This window comes from Paramisgurnus dabryanus, chromosome 1, assembly GCF_030506205.2.
Source record: "Paramisgurnus dabryanus chromosome 1, PD_genome_1.1, whole genome shotgun sequence".
Lineage (NCBI taxonomy): Eukaryota > Metazoa > Chordata > Actinopteri > Cypriniformes > Cobitidae > Paramisgurnus > Paramisgurnus dabryanus.
The window spans coordinates 37,017,527-37,039,630 of NC_133337.1; the positions used below are offsets into that span (position 1 = coordinate 37,017,527).

General features: G+C 38.0%; 1 protein-coding gene and 1 long non-coding RNA gene across 2 annotated transcripts; one reads left to right on the forward strand and one right to left on the reverse strand.

The window, feature by feature from the left end:
- Nucleotides 1–464: 464 nt before the first annotated feature.
- On the reverse strand, nucleotides 465–12,585 carry LOC135749784 (uncharacterized). The gene is made up of 3 exons (XR_010532485.2): nucleotides 12,252–12,585; nucleotides 11,911–11,946; nucleotides 465–605 (listed from the first exon to the last, which is right to left on the reverse strand). It is a non-coding gene; the product is annotated as an uncharacterized lncRNA (long non-coding RNA).
- On the forward strand, nucleotides 510–21,547 carry rassf8b (Ras association domain family member 8b). The gene is made up of 5 exons (XM_065269266.2): nucleotides 510–749; nucleotides 13,091–13,277; nucleotides 14,080–14,978; nucleotides 15,943–16,069; nucleotides 17,477–21,547. Exons 2-5 carry the CDS (start codon nucleotides 13,166–13,168, stop codon nucleotides 17,596–17,598), a joined length of 1,260 nt encoding a protein of 419 aa, XP_065125338.2. The 5' UTR covers nucleotides 510–749; nucleotides 13,091–13,165; the 3' UTR covers nucleotides 17,599–21,547.
- The last annotated feature ends 557 nt before the right edge of the window (nucleotides 21,548–22,104 follow it).

Below are 22,104 nucleotides of genomic sequence, written 5' to 3' on the forward strand. Positions count from 1 at the left end.
GATGATCCCATCATAGGTTGGACAGATTTCAAATGCAGCAGAGCAGATAAGCCCTCATCTAGGCAATTATTGCTAATCCACTGAATAACATTTCATCAGCAGTTTTGTTTATTGTAGACTTTCTGAAAACAATTTTCAAGAAAAGTTACAGTGCTGACAGATAAACCTGATCATAGTTTATTCAGCAATATTTATTATTATTATTACAGCAAAGGCATATGTTTAAGGCACAATGTTTTTACATGCTTAAGTTATACAACATTAAAATCATGTTAATGTCTTAATGTAAATATTTTAAAATTACAAATTGTTACACAAACAAACAAACAAACAAACAAACAAAATTCAGGTTTTTATTGACTCATTGATGTCATTTGAAAACAAAATATGTCATTGTAATAAAATTGCAGGGAGTTAAACCGAACAGTAAATGGTGTTTGTGTCCAGTTGTTCATTGTGGGCTGTGCAGCTTTAAAGCGCTCGGTCCATGATGCCTTGCGGTGTCCCGGTCCCGTTCACTGTATTCAATCGAGTCAGATCCGCTGCTGATGTAACGGGTCAACTTCAACGCGTGCACCTCTCCTGACCGAACAGGACCTTATAGCCTATAATTTCACCAAATAAGAGGAGTTTTTAGGAAAATCTGAGAGGATAAATAACAAATCATGAACATAAATCTCGGGTTTGATCTGAGGGAGTGAAGTAGACCCGCCGGACTGAGGATTGCGAAGGACTGCAGACACACGCAGGTACGGAAATGATTTTTAATAGCGCGTACGTGTTTTTACCATCCGTAAATCTTGAACGTGCGGCGATGTGTGTATTAAATGTGTTTTCGTGGGGCACCTTTAAATAGTTGCGTACGGGACGCGATAGCGATGCGTTAAATCGACACACGCACGGCACGAGACAGCGTCCAATCAATGTCATAGGTTTTCAGCAGTACAGTTTTTCTCGTGTGTGTTTTAATGTGTGAAAATATCCGCTTGATGGTCAGTGTTTTTCATTAGATCAGCAGAAGGCCTGCAGCCCCTCCTAAACTTATAAACATTACAGCATTGCATTCAACAGACACTTGAGACTCTTTAAGACAACGCCAGCGGTAAAGTACAGATTAATAAGCCATAATAAAACGCTAATGTACACTGAAGTATTATATAATAATGATGAATGTATTATACATTTATGCATTTACAGGGCGTTTCATCATCTTTAATTTTTATTATCAGTATTTGTGTTCCCTAGGATCGAACCCATGACCTTTGCGTGTATTGAGCTTTATTAATTGAGCTACATTGCTAAGTATATCAGTGTAGGCTTTGTTATAGACATGCATAGCATTATTGTAATGTTGATTAATGTCTCAATATGTGAAGTTATAAAAGTTATGACGTTTCATTTCAAACTTTGACCACCCTGTTTAGACTTCAGTACCTTTAAAATTTTACATTTAAAGGCGTTAATCCACTATGGGGTTGTTTCCCAGACAGGGATTATCTTAAACCAGGACTAGGCCTTAGTTTAATTATGAAATAGCCTATAACTAGTTTTAACAAACATGCCATACTAAAACATTACTTTTGTGATTTTTTTTTAGGGAAAACAAGGGCACTGGTTTATTTTAAGATTTGTCAGTGCAAGTTGTTTTCAGTTTGGACAGCTCTTACATTTATTTTAGTCTAGGACAAGTCTGGGAAACCGCCCCCAAATGTATGAAAACCATCATGTTGTAAAGATTATGATGAATTTCATGGTCACCATATTGCTCTTTTGTATTAAAACGTTCATACGGGCATATGTAAACATTTACCCATGTGCAAATAAATAATACCGACTTGTTTCCAAGTATTTATAGTGAATATATTTCAGGAAACATTAACATATTTAGTGGATGCTTTTATCAAAGCGACCTAAACAGAGTTAAACAGCTAAGCTAATAGAATACTGCAAAAGTAGTGCTTAAATAGGACTTAAAAGTGTTTAATGCTTAAAAGCAATTGATGACTTTGTGGCCTATTCCACAAAAATATGCAGTAGGGGTCAAACTGTTACCTTTTTGAATAGGTTATGTAGTGGGTTTGTTGGGGCTTAATTTATGCTTTTTGCATCAAAACTGTAGATTTACATTTATTAATTTAGCAGACTCTTTATTAGGGCTGCAAGATATTTTAAAATGACTGAAATATTGAAAATGTTCATATTGCAATATGCTTATCGCAATGGTATGCAATAACTGAATGTCTTCTTAATACATCAAAAAAGTTATGTATAGTTAAAGGTTTAGGTGGATGCAGACAGCAGAGAGACTGGCCGCGAAACAGATTGAGCGATGCATTGTTTTCCAAAAATGAACGTGAAACATGTATTTAGGTTTAAGTAAATGGATATTGCATTATAGTATGTAAAAAGCAGACTGATCTCACGGAAAGTTGTGTTATAGTCACGCAAAATTTGATTAATTTATTTGTGTCCATGGCACGAAATTCTGCTTTTTTGTGCCTTGTGCACAAATGTCTTTTTCTTGTCACTCGCAGATATTTCTGTAAATAGTTTTTGTGTCCGGCTGTCTGTGGCACAACTTTCTTTTTCGTTTCATTTTATGTAGGGATGCACCGATACCACTTTTTTTGGAATACGAGTACGAGTACTTGCATTTCAGTACTTGCCGATACCGATACCAAGTACTTAATAAAAAAACATGCTTTAAATTTACAAGTAACAGCTTTAGTCATATAATTTAACAAAAAAAAAAAAAAAACAAGGGACTAGTTTGGAATAAGAACATTTATTTAAAATGAAAAGCATGTTGTATGCAACATATTACAGAATAAATAATTATACAAAAAATTGTCACAGTGCAACTCAACAATTTTTTTCAGTTTGTTGTAAACTCTGCCTCTTTGGACAACACAAGAGGCATTGACCCCTTACACGCCGCTCAAACATAGACATTTCTCAGACCGTGGTATCGATCCCCGGTATCGGGGGACTTTTAACGAGTACGAGTACTTTAGAAAATGTGGTATCGAGGCCGATATCGGTATCGGTGCATCCCTAATTTTATGTATTGTTTTCTCATAGTTTTTTTTCCTATTTTCTTACCAATGCTTGTGGTTAGAATCACTTTCTGTTACATTTTTAGACATCTTAACCCAAACCCCAACTCCAGACGAGAATGGTTTTAAAAGCGGAAGAAAAACCTTTGGAAACGATACATAAAACTACATCCTAACCCCAACCCCAAGCGACAATGATTTAAAAACAGGGGCCAAAAATTGGAAAACAATTCATAAACTGACATGAAAAAGAAAGGCGTACCACGATCACGAAAAACTATTTATAGAAATTTGTGCGGGTGACACGAAAAAGACATTCGTGCTCAAAGTGCCATGGACACGAATAAATTAATCAAAATTTTGTGATTAAAACTTGACTTTTTGTGAGATCATGTTGGTAAAATTAGGGATGCACCGATATGGAAATTTTGGCCGATACCGATAACTCTTTATATTTGGGGGCCGATAACCGATATATATAGGCCGATAAATATTCATATTAATTTCACAATTAAAAACTCCCAGACCGCGGACATCTTGTCTTTGCGCTAGACTAGCAATACTCTTCTTGAGCCCGCAACACGTGTCATCTTCGTGCTATGTCACAGAAAGCACCAATCAAAACTCCACATGGCCAGCAATAGGGATGGGAATCGAGAACCGGTTCTACTTAAGAACCGGTTCCCAGTGAATCGATTCCTTTGAACCGTAAGCATGCCTGCTTAACGATTCCGCTTATCGGTTCCGCTCGTTGCAAATGACGTCACACACACGCTGTGTTGTTTTGGTTTAGAACGCAGCAAACATTGCATCGAGGCAGAACGATCCAAAGTTTGGTTATATTTTGTGGTGGGCAGAGCGAGGCTTCGCGAAACACTGAAACAGTTGAATCAGTAACTTATATTTCACGTATATGTCGCGTTGCAGGACTGTCGCGTGTTTGATACACTATACACAACAACACCAGTGAGTCAAGCACCAGCGGAGCTAACGGGATGCCATCTGTTATTAATGCAGAAGGTAATGTGTTAATGTTAATGTGAGCGCCATTTCATTATGTAAACTTTTACTATACGGATAATATCCGGTGTCATTGTCCATCAAATTGCTGACGGCCAGAGTCTGGCTGGCTCTCACACTGGCTCAGAGAGATTGCAGAAAGTATCTCTCGTGGACCTCTAGCTACTCCGTTTACAGAGGCAGGGAGGAATAAAATGACCGAGGCGAGGATAAACACATTTCACCGAGCAGTAGAGGCGGACACTACTTAAGTATTTCTACTTAAAAGTACATTTTCAAGTATTTGTATTTTATCAGTGTTTTTGTATTTTTTTGAAAACATACATTCCAAATATTATCATAATTGTAACTCCACTACATTTCATAATTTCAAGTTTTTGGTTTATATTTAATATTTAAGTACATTAAAAATCTAGTAATGTTTTTTACTTTTACTTAAGTAAAAAGTACTTTTACTCAAGAAAAGTAAAAGTACACAATTTTTATGTAATTATGTATTAAATCAATTTTAATATGCAATATAAATACACAGTATGATTCTATGCTTTAGAATGTAGTGAACATTTGTTAGTAAAGTAAAGTCATTTTTTTCCAAGACAACACTCTGATAAAGCACAGATGCTTGGAAAATGAAACTAAAATACTCAAGTAGTGTCCACCTCTGCCGAGCAGTGACTAAGTTTGTGGTAAAGGGTTTGCATCCGTTTGCAACAGTAGATGCCTCTGCATTTCGGTAGGTTTATTTGCTGTATTTTGTCCAGCATCATGTCTTTTTAAAAGAAAATAACAAATGCATGCATGACCAAAAGTTGCAGGTTTTATGTCAGTCTAGTTCTGTTTTATTAATTCCTAGTCCTATCACATTTACTGGTTAAGAAACACTGCCCTAGACTATAGGTCCCTGGACTTTACTTTAAGAAGTAGCTCACCTACTTTTAAGTTTGTTCATGAGGTTGCTACACATAATGTGTGTATACTCTGTTCTGTGTCTTCTGAACAGATATTAAAGTTAGTTAATACAAACATACAAATTTGTACTTATTCCCTCACCCAATGAGAATCGATAAGAGAATCGATAAGGAATCGGATTGATAAGCAACATCGATAATGGAATCGGTATCGTTAAATTCTTATCAATTCCCATCCCTAGCCAGCAATGAGCAAGTGAAGTGGTTCAACAAACTGAAATAATCCGTCATTTATCAGCTTTCATTTATCGGACTAATTTTGCTATCAGTCCGATAACCGATAATATAAGCAGTTATCGCATATTGTATTTTTCTTCATTATGCAGAAATATGCAAAAATATGCAGCCCTTAACTGACTATAAACGAGTAAACATTGAACATTTTGTCATAGAGCTAAGTGCAGTTTACAAGGCAATGTTTACAAGTAGGAATATGGGCTGTAGCTAGGAAGGGTGAACAGCATAGGAGAGTTTTTTTTATATATCCAGTTTAAAATCCTTTCTCTTAGTTATGGTAAAATTATGAAAGATTTACCCCTCAAACTGTGTAGTGCAAACATTCGGGCTCGGTCACAGAACCAGTTGCATTTGTCTCATTCACTTTAAACTGATTTAAACACACATTATTCACAGAACTGTTTAACACCCTCCCAACAGAACTTAACATATGTCACACTCATAACTGATTCATTGACAACTACATATGCCCTACACATATCCCACTGCCTGACAGAACTGTTTACATATGCCTCACTCTCTCATTACACACAGTGTAGTCTTACTTACACGATAGCAGCTGGCTCAACAAACGCCTACTAATCAGGTCGGCTAAGCGTGGAAAGATGTTCGGAAACAACAACAGCAAGAGTGTGTTAAACACTTACAGTGCTGGACCAACCAGGTGAGAAAAGAGGAAAGATAAAGAGAGAAGAAGAGCAGAGCGAAGGTGAGAGTAGACACCAGTGAAAGGGAGATGTGCATATAGGTGGTTTATAAGATGCAAATGTTATATCATGCATAAATGCATGATTGCACACAAAAGCTGTCACTGGGGCATTACCCTTTCAAGTACAAAGTACAAAGAAAAGGTGCATATAAGTACCTTCAAAGTACATATCTGTTCCCTAAATAGTACATTTTAGTACCTTATTAATACAATCATCGTACAGGGAACTCTTCTGATCATTGAAACAGCCAACAAGTTCTCTACAAAAGGTATTTTGCTTCTTTATGAGTTTATTAAATATTAGTTTAATTTTATTATCCTGCATTTAGTATATTACCATTTTTAGATATATTCTGTAAATATACCTCCAAATTGAGCAAAGAAGGTCTGCATATGGGTGGGCTTGATTGGTGATTAGAGATTACCAACCAATAATGCAGATCACAGAGCTGGTGACAGTAAAACTTATTATTAAATGTTTGTAAATGGCTTTGTGCAGTGTCCTGTCCACAACTGGAAATATTACTTGCAGATCCAGAACAAAGTATGAATTTTGAAGTGTCAGGACACTCTTAGGAACTTCAGATAATTAATAATGAAGTCCATGTTTACATATTTGTCTGGTTTGTCGTACGAGCGTGCGTTTTAGGCAGGTCACAGACAGTTCACTTCCCTTTTTGGAATCCAAATGTCCAAACTTAAGGAAATGAAGGGATTTGTTTGCAGTGCAGGAGGAACACAGTGGCATGGAAACCAATAAAATCACCTTTTGATCTCTGCTTAGTTCTTTCTATGGTCATTTATTATTTTTAGTAGTGGTTATTATTTTTTAAGTAGTGGTGCTTTCTTCTAAGGCAAGCATCAAAATTGTTATACTGTAGTTATTTTATTCAGGAAATTAGGTATTAAAGTTTCACAGTAACCGATAGATCAAATTTTGTGAGGTGTGTGTTATTGCCGACCCAGGCTCACTCGTCATATGTACCTCTGTCTACATTTCTGCATAATCAAAAATACATTGCTCCAGGTACAGATCGCTATATATTTTGAAGAAATGTCCACTAGATGAGTTTTTGAGCATTTTTTTTTTCAGTTTTGACACCGGATTTTAAAGTTAGGAAGCAGACACATACACAAATTAAAACCGTCTCGTCTTTGTTAAAGCAACACTTTGTAGTTTTTCCACCTTAATATAATGTCTTTAAAATTATTGCAGTGGTAGAACAACTCATAAAGAGCACCTATTGTCCGAATCAAGTTTTTACATGTTCTTTGATGTGTAATTGTGTATTAGTTCATGTTAACGATATGCAAAAGGTACAAACCCTAAAGTAAACGATGATGAGAGTTATTGTCTCCAACGTAAATCTCTGTTCTTGGACTACAACAAACACACAGATCGTAGGCAACAGTTTACTTCCTGGGATTGGTGATGTAGACAAGAGCGACATTATCATAATTCCTTCCCATTCGGACTCACAGCCTGTAAGTTAACTCCTGTTAGCATTGCATTGTGAGCGAATCTTTCAAACATGGTAAGGAGCGTCACATTTCCGGCTGACATCAGAGGTATTCAGGCCAATCACAACGTACAGATAGCTGGCCAATCAGGGACACGGAGATTTTCAAATCCGTGCGCTTCAGGAAGAGAGTCTGAAATCTGGAGCTACAAAAATGTACGATATGTGGAAAATAATGTGTTTTTAACCATAAACCAAGCGAACACATTGTATTATACCAAATACTCAAAATAATGTTGTTTTTTAGCAATGAAATAGGTTCTCTATTCAATTACAAATTCAATTGCGCTTTTCTTACATAGTGGCGTTTTAAAGGGATAGTTCGGCCAAAAATTATATTAAACCCATGATTTACTCACCCCCAAGCTGTCCGAGTTGCATATGTCCAATATTTTTCAGACAAACACATTTTCGGATATTTTAGAAAATATTTTAGATCTTTCAGTTGATTAAATGTAATGTTACGGGGTCCACGACCTTCAAGTCCAAAAAAAGTGCGTCCATCTTCCACAAATTAAATCCAAACGGCTCCAGGATGATAAACAAAGGTCTTTTGAGGGTAATCCGCACGGTGTTGATGTAGAAATATCCATATTTAAAACTTTATTAACGTAAATAAATACCTTCAGGTAGCGCCGCCATCTTAGTCGCGTCCGCATTCAGGATGAGAGCTTACGCAGCCTACGGAGGCTACTCTGCTGCTGCTCTGTGCCCCCGCCCTCCGAATTTGTCATACGTCACTTAGAAAAGTGCGTACACTACGCTAATACTCTCTCCTGAATACAGAGGAGTCTAAGATGGCGGCGCTACCGGAAGATAGTTATTTACGTTAATAAAGTTTTAAATATGGATATTTCTACAACAACACCGCACGGATTACCCTCAGAAGACCTTTGTTTATCATCCTGGAGCCGTTTGGACTTAATTTGTGAAGGATGGACGCACTTTTTTTGGACTTGAAGGTCGTGGACCCAGTAACATTACATAGTTTAGTGCTGCTACAGAGTGGGTGAGGTTACAGTTGCGCCGCCATCACTGCCCTGACATCATTGCAAACACTATACAAACAAACACACAACACGGGAACAACGATGCATATTGATTGAATGGTATCGATTGATTCTCAGCATGTGAAGTTTGGGAAATTGTACAACAAAGCACAGATGAAGACATCAATTGGTTTGCTCGACATCTCAGGAGGGTAAGCTAATCTTACATTTAGCAATGACGCTGGTAGTGACGATTCTCTCTAACCAATCATTGATTTGCAGTGTTATATGTCACATTTAACAGCAGTATGCAACATCAACCACTAGGTACTGTACACAGTGAACCCCCCCCCAAAGTGAGCTGTACAGAGCGGTACTATCCAATGGAAAAGCGCCATTAAAGGCACTGAACTCCCACTAAAGGTTTCTCATCCTCACACAGAGGCTGTACTGATAAACAACTTTCCTGTAAATGGTTCAATTCAGTGTCAGTTTGTGAAGCTCAGCAGGGTTTTCCCGTACAGACTCATCTCAGCTGTGAACCCCTGACTGGACAAATCATACAGCGGGACAAAAGTTGAAATAAAGAGATTGTTCCTTAATTGCTGGTGTTTGTTGGTTCCCAGGCCGGTCACAGCCGGCAGTGGGAGAAATTCACAAAGCTGCCATACCATCACCATGGGGATGGATTGTTTGTGTCCAGTCATGCTGGGAGGACTGTAGGGGTGGGAGTCTCTCCTGAAAACTATTGTGTTTGTCTGGACCCTTGTTCTTGCAGCCCCCCTACAACAGCTGACACTAGGGTCTTGAGGAGGTTTTGAAGTGCTACAGATAAAAAAACAACCAGACTTAAACTAGAAGTATAGTTCAGTTTTTATGCATACGCGAGGGACCGCCGTACAGTGCGTGTGATGCAAATTTCATCATCAGAATCGTATTTTTTATTTTTCATAAAAGATTTTTATAACCGTGCATACTTTTTACACATAGTCAAGTCAAGCAATACCTGAACATGTAATATGTGTGTGCATAATGTCACAATTTTCACAAATGTACGTAAAAAGTTTTCTGTTTAGAGTTAAAACCAGTGTCATGTAAATGACCCCTAAAATAGTGATAGAACAAAGTTTTATGGTATAGGATGAATTTGTAGTATGGTATTTAAAGTGCCTATTTTGCGCATTTCGGTATTTAAACACATTTTTGTTCTGGTTGTTTACAGTTAAAAAGAGCCAACTGTCACATTCATACCCCGCCTAAATTACAAAAAAGTTAGAAGTTAAAAGTTAGATCAACAAAACTAAAGTGGCTTAAATCCGATCTTACATGTGTTTTGCATGCAGGAGGATCTGAGCTTTGCCAGATACATGTAAAAAAAAATCAGAACACATTGATATTATGGATGATCTGGAATTTGTTGTATTATTTTATAAACTTTTTGACTGTTACATTCAGCAGCCTTAAGAGACCTGACAGAACATGAGAGAGCGCTACAACATACCGGGACAGTTACACTAACAAGGCTAATGTGGGAGCCAACCATACAGTGCAGGGGTGTAAAAATAAGTGTTGGCCCCTTCCTGATTTTGTTATGTTTTTGCATGTTTGTCACACTATAATATTTCAGATCATGAAACAAATTTAAATATTAATCAAAGATAACACAAATAACCACAGCATGCAGTTTTTTAAATAAAGGTTTTTATTATGAAGGGGAAACTAAATCCAAAACTACATGGCGCTGTGTAAAAAAATCCTTGCATCCTAAACCTAATAAATGGTTGGGCCACCCGTAGCAGCAAAATCAAGCGTTTGCGATAACTTGCAATGAGTCAGTTACAGCGCTGTAGAGTAATTCTGGCACACTCATGCTTGCAGAATTGTTGTAATTCAGAGCCACATTGGAGGGTTTTCTAGCATAAACCCACTTTTTAAAGATCATGTCATGTTCAATAGAATTGAGGTCAGGAATTGACTAGACCACACCTAAAGTCTTCATTTTGCTTTTCTTCAGCCATTCAGAGGTGGACTTGCTGGTGTGTTTTGGATCATTGTCCTGCTGCAGATCCCAAGTAAACTTCAGCTTGAGGTCACAAACAGATGGCCAGACATTGTCCTTCAGGATTTTTTGGTTGACAGCTAAATTCATGGTTCCATTTATCACAGCAAGTCTTACAGGTTCTGAAGGCAGCAAAACAGCCCAAGACCATCACACTACCACCACCACCACCATATTTTACTGTTGGTATGATGTTCTTTTTCTGTCACGCCGTCTTGTCAGTCCACAGAGTATTTCCCCAAAAGTCTTGGGGGTCATCAGAATATTTTCTAGCAAAACTGAGATGAGCCTTTATGTTCTTTTTGCTCAGCAGCGGTTTTTGGTCAGCCAACTCCTCATGAGAAGGTTCACCACTGTTCCATGTTTTCACCATTTTTGGGTTCACTGTAGTCCCAAAAGTCCCAGTTTTTAAAAATGGCTTCATAACCTTTTCCAGACTGATATCAATTACTTTCTCATTTGTTCCTAAATTTCTTTGGATCTTAACAGGATCTTTTGGTCTCCTTAATTTTGTCAGGCAGGTCCTATTTAAGTGATTTCTTGATTGTGAACAGGTGTGGCAGTAATCAGGCCTGGGTGTGGCTAGAGAAATTGAAGTCAGGTGTGATAAACCATGGTTAAGTTATGTTTTAACTGGAAGGACAAGCACTTTTTCCACACAGGGCCATGTGTTGTTTGATTTTGTTTTCCCTTTATACTAAAAACTGCATGTTGTCGTGTTTACTTGTGTTATCTTTGATTAATATTTAAATAAGTTTGAAGATTTAAAACATTAAAGTGTGACAAACATGCAAAAAAAATCAGGAAGGGGGCCAACACTTTTAACTCAACTGAATGTGCTGTACTGATCTGTGTTTACAGACATTAGATATGCGAGTCGACTGGAATGTGAGTTTAGACGCGCTACGTCTCTTTTAGCAGCTGTCTCGGCTTTACCTTACAGTGAATGGCAGCCAAAGCCTTGAGTTTGTTAAATTTAGCCTCAGGTTATGGAGCCGAAGCTTGCCTGGGACACATGCCATATCGCTCATGCCCACACAATACGTTTGGTGGTAGAGCGTGACCAAAACGTTGTCGAAAATATTTTCTGCATTGCTTTTATAAGACTTCCAGTTTTTTTAGGCTTAATGACTTTTCTTAAGAATGGATTGATCGTTGTGTCATTGGTTGAGTTTCAACAATCCATCTATTAACGTGGCACATTTTGGGGCTAAATTCATTTTTATTCTACTTGTTATCACTTTGAAACGACACTGCACAACTGTGTTGCAAATTCGCAGAAATAGTGAAACAGGACTATGCATTAACAACCTCATGTGAGTTTTCTAAAGCACAAGCGAATAATTTCGTACCATCCCGTTGCGACGTCTTCACCCAGAGGAGGCTGCCTGCTTAAAAACAAATATCAAAACACAAACAAGAACACATTCAATGTAACAATGCAGTGGTCACATGCAAGCAAAATGACTTTGGTGCACGTCCACAAAAACTACACACTGTTTTGTATTTGGGTCATGTCAAAATGATGGTTTGTCAAATACGAGCACAGAAATCCAGCAAGGTTATCAGCTTTGTGTAAGACGTCATATCAAGGAAGAGCCTGCTGTAAACATGCAGTCATTTTTCAGTTGAAGAAAACAAAGACAAACGGAGAACTTTTACTCTTCACAACACACACTGGAAGATGTATTACCTGTCAGGGTATACAGCTCGTCTCGCTTATCCTTTATGAGCGAGTCTCATGGGAGTGGGCACCATCCATAGTGTCCTCACAGTCCTGTTTGAACCAGTTCTTCAGCTCGAGCGGTTCACGGCTAAATAAATCACTTTCATCCCTCAGCACACAGCCACAAGAGAGGAAAAGCATCGGTCCAAATGCTTAGTTTCCTTTTGACAAACTATATGCAGTAAACAAAACATTACATTTATATTGTAAAAGACACAAAGGATTTGTTTGAATGGTATTTGCATGAAGTTATATGATGCATAATTGTGTTTTCTGTTTTTTAATAGATCCTACATTTACATTTAGGCATTTAGCAGGTGCTTTAATCCAGAGTGACTTATAAAAGTGAAAAAAAAAACTATAAAATGATTTGTCTTAGGGGAGAAATAGTATGAGATTCTTAAAATTGTTCTGCAACTTGTTGCTTGGTTTAACCCGCAGATATTTAAAGGGATAGTCCCATTGACAGAAGGCCCATTGACTTATGTAGTATTCTGATTTCATACGATGGATCAGAGGCTTGTGTCAGATTTAGGTACAAAAGTTCTACCTAAAAGGTGCATATTGGTACCTCAAAGGTACAAATCTGTACCTAAATAGGAAATTTTTAAAAGGTACCATACCTTTGTTTCTGAGAGTGCATGAACTAAACGTCACCATATCAGAACCACTCCAAAGCGCGTGTCATTTTATGCATGTCAGTGTTTGGGGCTAAGATTAAAGAGTGAGGAAGTGTGTTTGTGTGGTGGAGTTATTTCTTACGTAAGCGTAAAAGCACAAACAGTTCTTTGGTCTTACTTGTCCAGGAGATGATAAGAGCAGAATGCAGAAGAGAGACCTCATAACGGGTGCTTGCAGAGGTGAAGAATGACATCATCCAGATGAGAGGCATGGAGCTGAAGGTATGGGTGGATGGAGTACAGCGCATCGTCTGTGGGGTCACAGAGGTCACCACATGTCAAGAGGTTGTAATCGCTTTGGCCCAAGCAATAGGTAAGACCCTAAATCTGCCAACCCTAAATGATGTCATAAACATCAGACACACTTAAAAGTCTATTAGGCCTAAATAAATGAATAAATGTTTTTTTAAGCAATCATACATGCACACAATAAAAATTTTTTATAGGTGAATTACTGATGTACCTTATTAGTATCATTTTGTTTTGGACTGCTCTTTTTCATTTTTGCGTTATATTGCTATTAATCCTTGGTGACTCATTTCTTCTGTTTTTTAACACAATAATTCTCAGTATGCTTGTTTCCTTGACAACAAGCACTTTTTGAGACCAGAGATCGGAGCAGTGAAATGCAGCATTGTCCCTTCAAGACTCAAGTCTCTGACCCATTCACCCGCTATACTGGGAAAAGGGACTTGTTGATGAAATTTTGGTATAAAACGGTCTCTGTGTGACTGAGGCGATATCAGATGCATTTCCCGTGAAACCTTTAAACTTTGGCCCAGCATATTCGTGGAGATTTTCTCCAACAATGTCTGCTTGTTTCTTGTTTGGCTCTACACATTTTGGTTGAAGGTGAAGTGTTTCATTTATTCAAAGTTAAAATGCCTCATTGAATCTAATCGAAAAGTAATATGCAAAGATAACATAACATTGTCATAACATTGCTCGGTTTACTTGAGCATCCCAACCAATAGAGCCTAACCAGATTGGGACTTATGGGAAACATTGTTTTTAGAAATCCATTCCATGGACAATGTTGCATGAATTGTGTGGAAGAACAAAGCACCTACCAATGAATAAAATCGCTATAATATCTGTAAATTATTGTGTTGCAGGACGCACTGGTCGCTACACGCTGATAGAAAAATGGCGCGAAACAGAGAGGCATCTGGCGCCACATGAAAATCCTGTGGTGTCCCTAAATAAGTGGGGCCAGTATGCTAGTGATGTGCAGCTGGTGCTTCAGCGTACAGGCCCGTCTCTGAGCGAACGGCCCACCTCGGACACCTCCGCAAGGGCTCCTGAGCGCAGCCTGTACCGCCAAAGTCTCCCTCCTATGGCGAAGCTCCGCCCTACGGCCAACGACCGATCCCTTAAGCGGCGTGAACCTAAACGCAAGTCGCTAACTTTCACCGGCGGTGCCAAGGGCCTGCGTGACATATTCGGAAAGAGTCGGGATGGCGAGGCCAAGCAGCGAACTGTGAATGGAAATCGCAGCGGTACCCCAGCACCTACGCAGGAGCTCTCCCGCCTGGTGCAGCTGCAGAAAGACAAGCTGCACGTCCTAGAGCAGAAACTTCAGCGCTGCGAGACTGAGTTGCAACAGCAACTGACGGAGGAGGAAGAGGAGGAGCTGGTCGTACTGGAGCAACAGGTCTGCCGGAATGAAGCCGAGATGCAGGAGCAGGAATTCTGGGAGAACGAGCTGCAGATCGAGCAGGAGAACGAGAGACAACTGCACGAGCAGCTGCAGGAACTGCGTAGCCGTGTGCAGGACTGCGAAGAGCAGCTGGGAGAATACCTGGCACGTATTCAGTGCATGGAGGCGGGGCTGGAAGCAGAGCGTCTGCAGCAAGAGCTGATGGAGACGCGGCTGGCAGATGAAATGGAAGTGCGATCACGGCTGGATAGCGTTCGTGCTGAGCTCGAGATGCAGATGCAGCAGGGTGCCAGGCTGGAGAACAGCTGCAGAGCTGTGGAGCTTTCGCTCGGGCAGTCAAACATTAGACTACAGGTGAGATGACCTGAATGGAGATGACAATTTATAACACAGTTGGAAGCAACCAGAAATAAACAAGAAGCACACAGCGAACGCGTTAAGTGCAGGGCTCGACAATAAGGATCTTTTTTTGTGTGCCGTTTTGGATAAAAGTGCTTGTTAAATGCACAAACTTAAATGTTTATGTTTGCAAAGCATAAAAATACACATACAAGATCAATGAATGTCTGGGCCATCAATGGCCCTAAAACTCATTCACACTGGCCCTGTGCCAAAAGGCCATCCGTATTGTTAAGCCCTGCAATGCAGAAACAGACTTTCCCTATAGTGTGTGTGATTTATGCAGTAATGCAGTATGAGCATGGCTTGGCTGAAACTGGAGTTGCTTTATTTTGGACTCCATGGTCTTAATTTCCAACAACGCAACTAATCGGCTTAGCAGCATGTTAAGGAGCTGGTTGTGGGAGGAGGGTAATAGTCACAGATGTTATGTTGAAGATTAGACTTTGCCAGAGCTTACAGATGAAGTGAAGGATTTGTTCGAGTTTACTTTGCAGTCACAGTAAACATTTACACGACACAATTCCTACAAAAACTGAGTCACCAATGACGTATGTGTCTTTAGAAGAGAGTGTGGATCAAAAATGTTGCTATGTTTTTGAGGAGCTCGGATGCAGAAGCCGCTAAACGCCACCTTCATCATTAAAGAGATTTTATTAATCGAATGCTCTCCGCAAGTATTATATGTTCATCAAATACTTCAGCTTCAAATCCACTTATTTAGGCCATTCAGAATTACCTTAATTTGCAAAATCCATTAAGAGTTTGATAATTTACAAGAAAACATGTCGGACGCACTTAGAGGGTTTTGCATCTGAGCTCTTTGTTTGTTCTCATGAACTGCGACAATCTGGTAATGAACCTGTTATTTTTTAAGATTAGGATTGATTGCATTTGATTGACTGCTTTATTGATTTAGGAGAGAGAGCAGGAGCTGGAACAGTTAACCAAGGAGCTGAGACAGGTGAACCTTCAGCAGTTTATCCAACAGACTGGCACCAAAGTAACAGTGCTGCCAGCAGACCCTGCAGAGGAAGAAACTACAGGTATACAGATACGATTTAACTATTTACCCGCCATTGATGAGTTTTCTAGCCAATTAAGAGAACACTTTCCTGCCAAAGAGGAGGTTTTATGGCAATCCATATTTCCTCTATTATGCAGTAGGTGGCACTTTTATCCACTTTATAAAACACCACAGTATATACGAATCCAAAAGCAGTAAATACTATTCATCTTCATTCTGAATATGATCTCTAACAATAGTTTTTTTACAAAAATACAATATTCCGAGCTTTTTGTTCAAAATGTCGTGTTTTTGAAGAAACCTTCCCATATTTGAGAGGTGATATAAAGAGAACAAATGACGATAGGATGAAACAGGTTTTTTTTTGTCTGTTCTTTCATTTAAAATATAAAAAGGCATTCAACTTTTGTGAAAATCAGAAAAAATGCTGGAAGGGAATTATAATTGAAGAGTTCAATGTTAAATCTGTGTCCTGAAGCAAAACCAGTTGTAAACCACTTTGTGAACACACAGAGTCAAACTTGTATGTAAGTTTTGTGCTAAAAGGGATAGGTCTCCCAAAAATGAAAAATCGGTCATCATACTCACCCTCATGTTGTTGCAAACCTATATAAAGTGATTTGTTCTGATGCAGAGATATGGAAGATATTTTGAGGAAAGTTTGTAACCAAAACAATCAGAAGCCCCATTGACATCCAGAGTACACTGTAAAAAGTAGCATTTTTGTCAAATTAACAAATATTTTTATGTTACTTTAACTTATAAAAATAGGTTAAACAATTTCAACTTGTTATGTCAAAATTTACAATAGTAGGTTGAATTGACTTGAATTTACCAAGTTTTTTTTTTTAACTTCATGCTGCATCTTTTAGGAAAAATACTATGAAAGTCAATGGGGCCTTTGATCGGCTACAAACATTCCTCAAAATATCTTCATTTGTGTTCATCTGAAAAGAGAAATTTATATAGGTTTGTAACAACATAAGGGTGAGTAAATGATGACAGAACTTTTATTTTTGGGTGAACTATCCCTTTAAGCACAAAACTTACATACAAGTTAAATTTTGTGTTGCATGGTACAAAACACAATTTATCGTACATTTGTTGTTTTACTTTGCATGGTTTTGGACTCAAAGAAGAGAAGGCTATTGAAAGAACATGTCAGTGTTGACTGCTACCTAATTTGGCATATATACTATATATAGATATTTATGTAAATAAGGCATTTCAATTACTGACTATAAAATTTTTAATTTCCATTAAAGTGAAATTACTGAACCTAAACGCGCTTTTTATTTATTAAGCTATTGCCAGTTTTCCCATAATACACATTTTTGTTATTATCAGAACAGACCATTAACTTTTGTGTCGCAACCTACCAGTTGAGAACCACTGTGTAAATATAAGTTGTTGTTTCTCTGTCCAGAGAATGACACCCCGCCTGGATCTCTGAAGCGGCTTGGATCAGCCCGGCAGCTTCCCGCTGACCTACGAGCTCTGAAGAGTCAACTAAACACAACCTTTAACCCGGAAGGAATCTACGTCTGATTTCCAGCCGGGCTTAACCATTATATCCAAATCCTTTTATCCATTCTGCTGGACTTAACGTCACTTCCAGAAGATTTCTTTCTGTGATCATATTTTCTGGAGGCAGAGAAAAATCATTTAATTTTACAGAAAATATCAAAGTTTTTTTTTTCTTGATGGCTGGACGTTCAACTGATCCCACCCTATATCAGGGCTTTTCAAACCCTAGACATCTCCGAATGAATGTACGCTAACTTGCATTGGACCCAAAGGCCTCATACATTTCCTGAACATGGATGGCTCTTGCCAAACTCAAACAGATAAGAGACTAAACATGCTGCCTCAGCCTACGCTCAACCCATCAACCTTCTGGTGCAGGTCAGAAAATAAAGCATCATGATGTCTTTCATTTCAAGAATGTTTATGAATCTCCAGGTAAACTTTACTCTCAATGTGATTATGCAAGTAGCAGAGAATATATAGGTAGCAAAAGGATGATAAATGATGCCGTTGATATTTTATGGCACACAGTTGTGATGAATGCTTGTAGAAAGGGTGGAGTTTCGCCTTAGTTTGCACTTTATTGGCCAAAACACCTGCTGTGGAATTTTACTGAAATCTAAAGAGCTGAAGAATCATTTTCTGTGTTTGATCGTAAGAGGAGGTGCATGTGATATGCAAATAAAAAACACTGCGAGAGAGTAAGAGAAAGAGAGATGTTTTTGCATGAAAACAGCTTGTAGCAAGCAAATTTTCTTACATTCTGAAAATGTAGCAAAGGAAACTTTTTGTGCTGAAAAGCTTAATGTAAAAAGCATCCTTTAAAATTATGCAGGTACACAACAATGTAGTTACGCAAACGCACACGTCTTATACCAGTCTTTGTTTTGCTGGGGCTTTCAGAGAATCCTTTCTTGGCCAATAAATGCAAATTATTTCTGGTGCAGAATATTTACTTTTAGTTTTATATAGCTGATCTCTCTGAAATGTAATTTGTCTAGAGATATCATTTTTTACTTACTAACAAAATCACTCACAGTTGTTATTTTTACTTCGATAAAAGCTTGTGTTTTAACCATATTTTATTTCTGATCAAACCAAAGTGTGGACAACCATGAATTCCTGCATGAATGTTGAGTTTTGTAAGTGTGCGTGCAAAGGAAAGCAGCTCCAAAATGTTGATGTTATTTTTTTAATGCTTGACTGTAGTTGGAATTGCATCCCTTAAAGGGATACTTTACCCCAAAATAAAAAATTCTGTCATTTTCTCTCTCTCATGTTATACACAAACTTGTATACATTTCTTTGTTCTGATAAACACAAAGGAAGATATTTTGAAACCAAACCAATCAGAGACCCCATTGACTTCCATAATATAATTGTTTCTTACTATGGAAGTTAATTGGGCCTCCAATCTATTTGCAGGGTTCCCACGGGTTCTTGAAATCCTTCAAGGGAAAATTCAAAGCCTGGGAAGTTTGTGAAAATATACATACATAGATACAGGTCATCGAAAGTGCTTGAATTTATTTTATGCAAGAAGTTTTCTGGAAAAAATCCATATTTTTGTAGTGTAGGATAATATAAAAATTCTAGACTTTTTAAGCACATGTGCTTATATCTTCTGTATGCGAATGTTGATTCATACCAAAATGCTTTTTTGCATAGTTGTGTTTGACAAATGAAAACATCTCGGGTTACGTATGTAACTGTTGTTCCCTCAGAAGGGAACGTGGCGCTGCGTCTCCCTTGCCATACATCCTGCATCCCTGTAACGCCATCTTTGGCAATATTTCATATAGCGATATACTTCCTGGCTCCCGCGTCACCCTGTCTTTGTCGTTAAGCCTCACCATTGATTGAATTTAATATACACATTCAGACGCACTTACCCTTGGAGGCGTCCCCCAAAGTGTCACCATAGTGATACAGCACGAGTTCCCTCGAAAGGCAACTGTAACAATGTATCTTTAAAGGTAACAATATGTAACCTTGCTCTCACTTGAAATGTGTCCCCACATTTAGTCCTTGAATTTGAGGGTCTTGGACCTGGAAAGTCCTTGAAAGGTCATTGGATTTGAAGTTAACTAAGGTGTAGGAACCCTGTATTTGGTTACAAACATTCCTCAAAATATCTTCCTTTGTGTTCATCAGAACAAATAATAAATTAATACAGGTTTATGTATAACACGAGAGTAAGTAAAAGATAACAGAATTTTTATTTTTGGGTGAACCATCCATTTAAAGACACACACACACACACACACACACACACACACACACACACACACACACACACACGAGTGACTCCATTAGCTTTTACATTTACGGTGGACATAAGCCAGAAGCTCTTGAAGAAGTACTGGAAGTGAAGATTTGTGATTGTAGTTTCTGGATTTAGATTGATTTTTTTATAAACTTATTTTTTTAACATTACTTTTCAAAAGGCAGTATTTTAAAGTGATCATTTAAAGTCAATTGGATTATTAATTATTCAATTCATATCAAATAATGAATTATTAAAGATCTTACCTTAATTTACGTCTGTCACCTTATAATAAAGATTTATTATTTGAGCCATCAGGTACGATTTCATGAGTAATATCCGTTTAAATTCTTTTGACTTCAACCCTCTCGAGTAAATTTTTGTCCTTCAAAATTACTCCAAAACTTTCCATTGTTTGTCTTAAAAAAGTTAAGGATTGCAGTTTAAGAGTTATATCTATTTTAAAATCGAAATTTTTCACTCTGTTGTGATCTGCTTAAGAACATCTGGCTGTTCCCGGTGATACATGACCATTTAAAAACTCACACTGCGTCCGAAACTGCCTACTTCCATATAATATAGCAGGTAAAAAACATTAGGTGAGGCGAGTAGTATGTGCAATTTACTAGTATTCGAAAACAGTAAGCAAAAAGTACCCGGATGATTTACTACTTCTGGCAAGATATTAAAGTGTGCAATAAATGGATACTTTACTATCCTGTGAGCCCCCGGGAGCGAAGTCACCCAACAAAGAAGACGGACAGGCATCATCACATATTAAAACATTTGGAAAGCGGTAACACGACTATTGAAATGTAAATACATTTACAGACTAAAGGTTTTCCTTGTGGTTAAATTGTAAGCATCCAAGTTAACAGCTCACTTTTTGTTATGACGAGATGTCACGTGACGCAATAACATGGCGGATGTAATATGTCAATTTCGTTCACACTGCCCATATTCATATAGAACGAACAGTCATTGAGGTACGTCATCTAATTTAGTATTTCCTGTCACAGTATGCAGTTTCGGACGCAGGGTCAGTCATGTCTGTGTGAAGAGAGAAATGTTGAGAAGCATGCCTTACTAAAAAATGAGTGTAAATAGAATATAACAACATATCAATTAGTAGTAAATAAGACTTTTTAACATTGTTGGAAAAAAATTGCACAACTTTCTCTGTTCAACTGTTGTAACAGCTAAAATGGACTAAACGTCTTTATTTCTGGTATTGTTAGGCTGCATGCACTGACGTCCTGTTATGAGCTTGTGTGAGATACATGGAGGCCTGAAGTTCAATCTCTGGTGTTTAATACCTAATGGACTATTAATGTGGACCGCACTAAATGCCAGTATAAATATCTGTAACAAGCTTAAGGTGCAGACCTCTTGGGTGTGTATTAGAAATTAACAGTGTGTGCTTAAATCGCCACACGTGTGATTAATATAACATTTAACAGATGGTATAATGGTTTGATAACTTTGGATCACAGGTTTTGACCTTTAATGCAGTACCAAAATCCCTTGGGCAAAAGACTTTAGTCTATTTTTAAAGAATTATGTTTAATAAACTACCTTTTAGTGTTAAATCCCTGGGATAAAAATATTGATATGATTTCTATGTTGACATGTTTATTAAAATATGCTATTAATGGAAAAGGGGCAGTAACATTGTAAAATATAAAATAAATTTAGATTAGTGCATCACTGTTTACTTTGTCTTTTTCTGTGTGTTGATGCGGTGGGCTGCTGGAAACTTGTTTGTTATGTATGTGTTATAAAACTGAGCCTGTAATGCTGACTGGTTAGTAGTCGTTGCATATTTATAATCGTGCAGTTATGACCTATTCTGCAAGCCGAAATTGTATCACTGTGCAGCACAACCGTAGCTATGGGTTTTCTTTACATTAATTGTTTAGAAATGTATGCAAACATCATTCGGCATCAGTTGCAAAAAGTGCCCACAAAGCCAGTCCTAAAAATATCACAATGCCAGTCTCAGCTTAACTAGGGTGGGCATACAGCTGGACAAAGACCTGATGAAGTTTTAAAACGTCCATTTCCGTAATGAATCCCATACAGTAGAACGCGCACAACATTGAGCCAACATTGCCGGAGTAAAGAGTCCTGCTCAGAAAAACAACATTCCCTGAAGCAAATGCTGCTAACGTTACTGGACACATGCACATAGATTCTGACAACAAGCATTAGTTGATACATTAATATTCAATGCCTTCAACTAACCAGAATCATAAAACAGT

Bases quoted from the DNA above. Each gene is read 5' to 3' on its own strand.
- rassf8b (XM_065269266.2), top strand. From the start codon at position 13,166: ATGAGAGGCATGGAGCTGAAGGTATGGGTGGATGGAGTACAGCGCATC. The intron at 13,278-14,079 runs GTAAGACCCTAA...ATTGTGTTGCAG, and splicing joins CGCTTTGGCCCAAGCAATAG to GACGCACTGGTCGCTACACG. The intron at 14,979-15,942 runs GTGAGATGACCT...TTATTGATTTAG, and splicing joins AGTCAAACATTAGACTACAG to GAGAGAGAGCAGGAGCTGGA.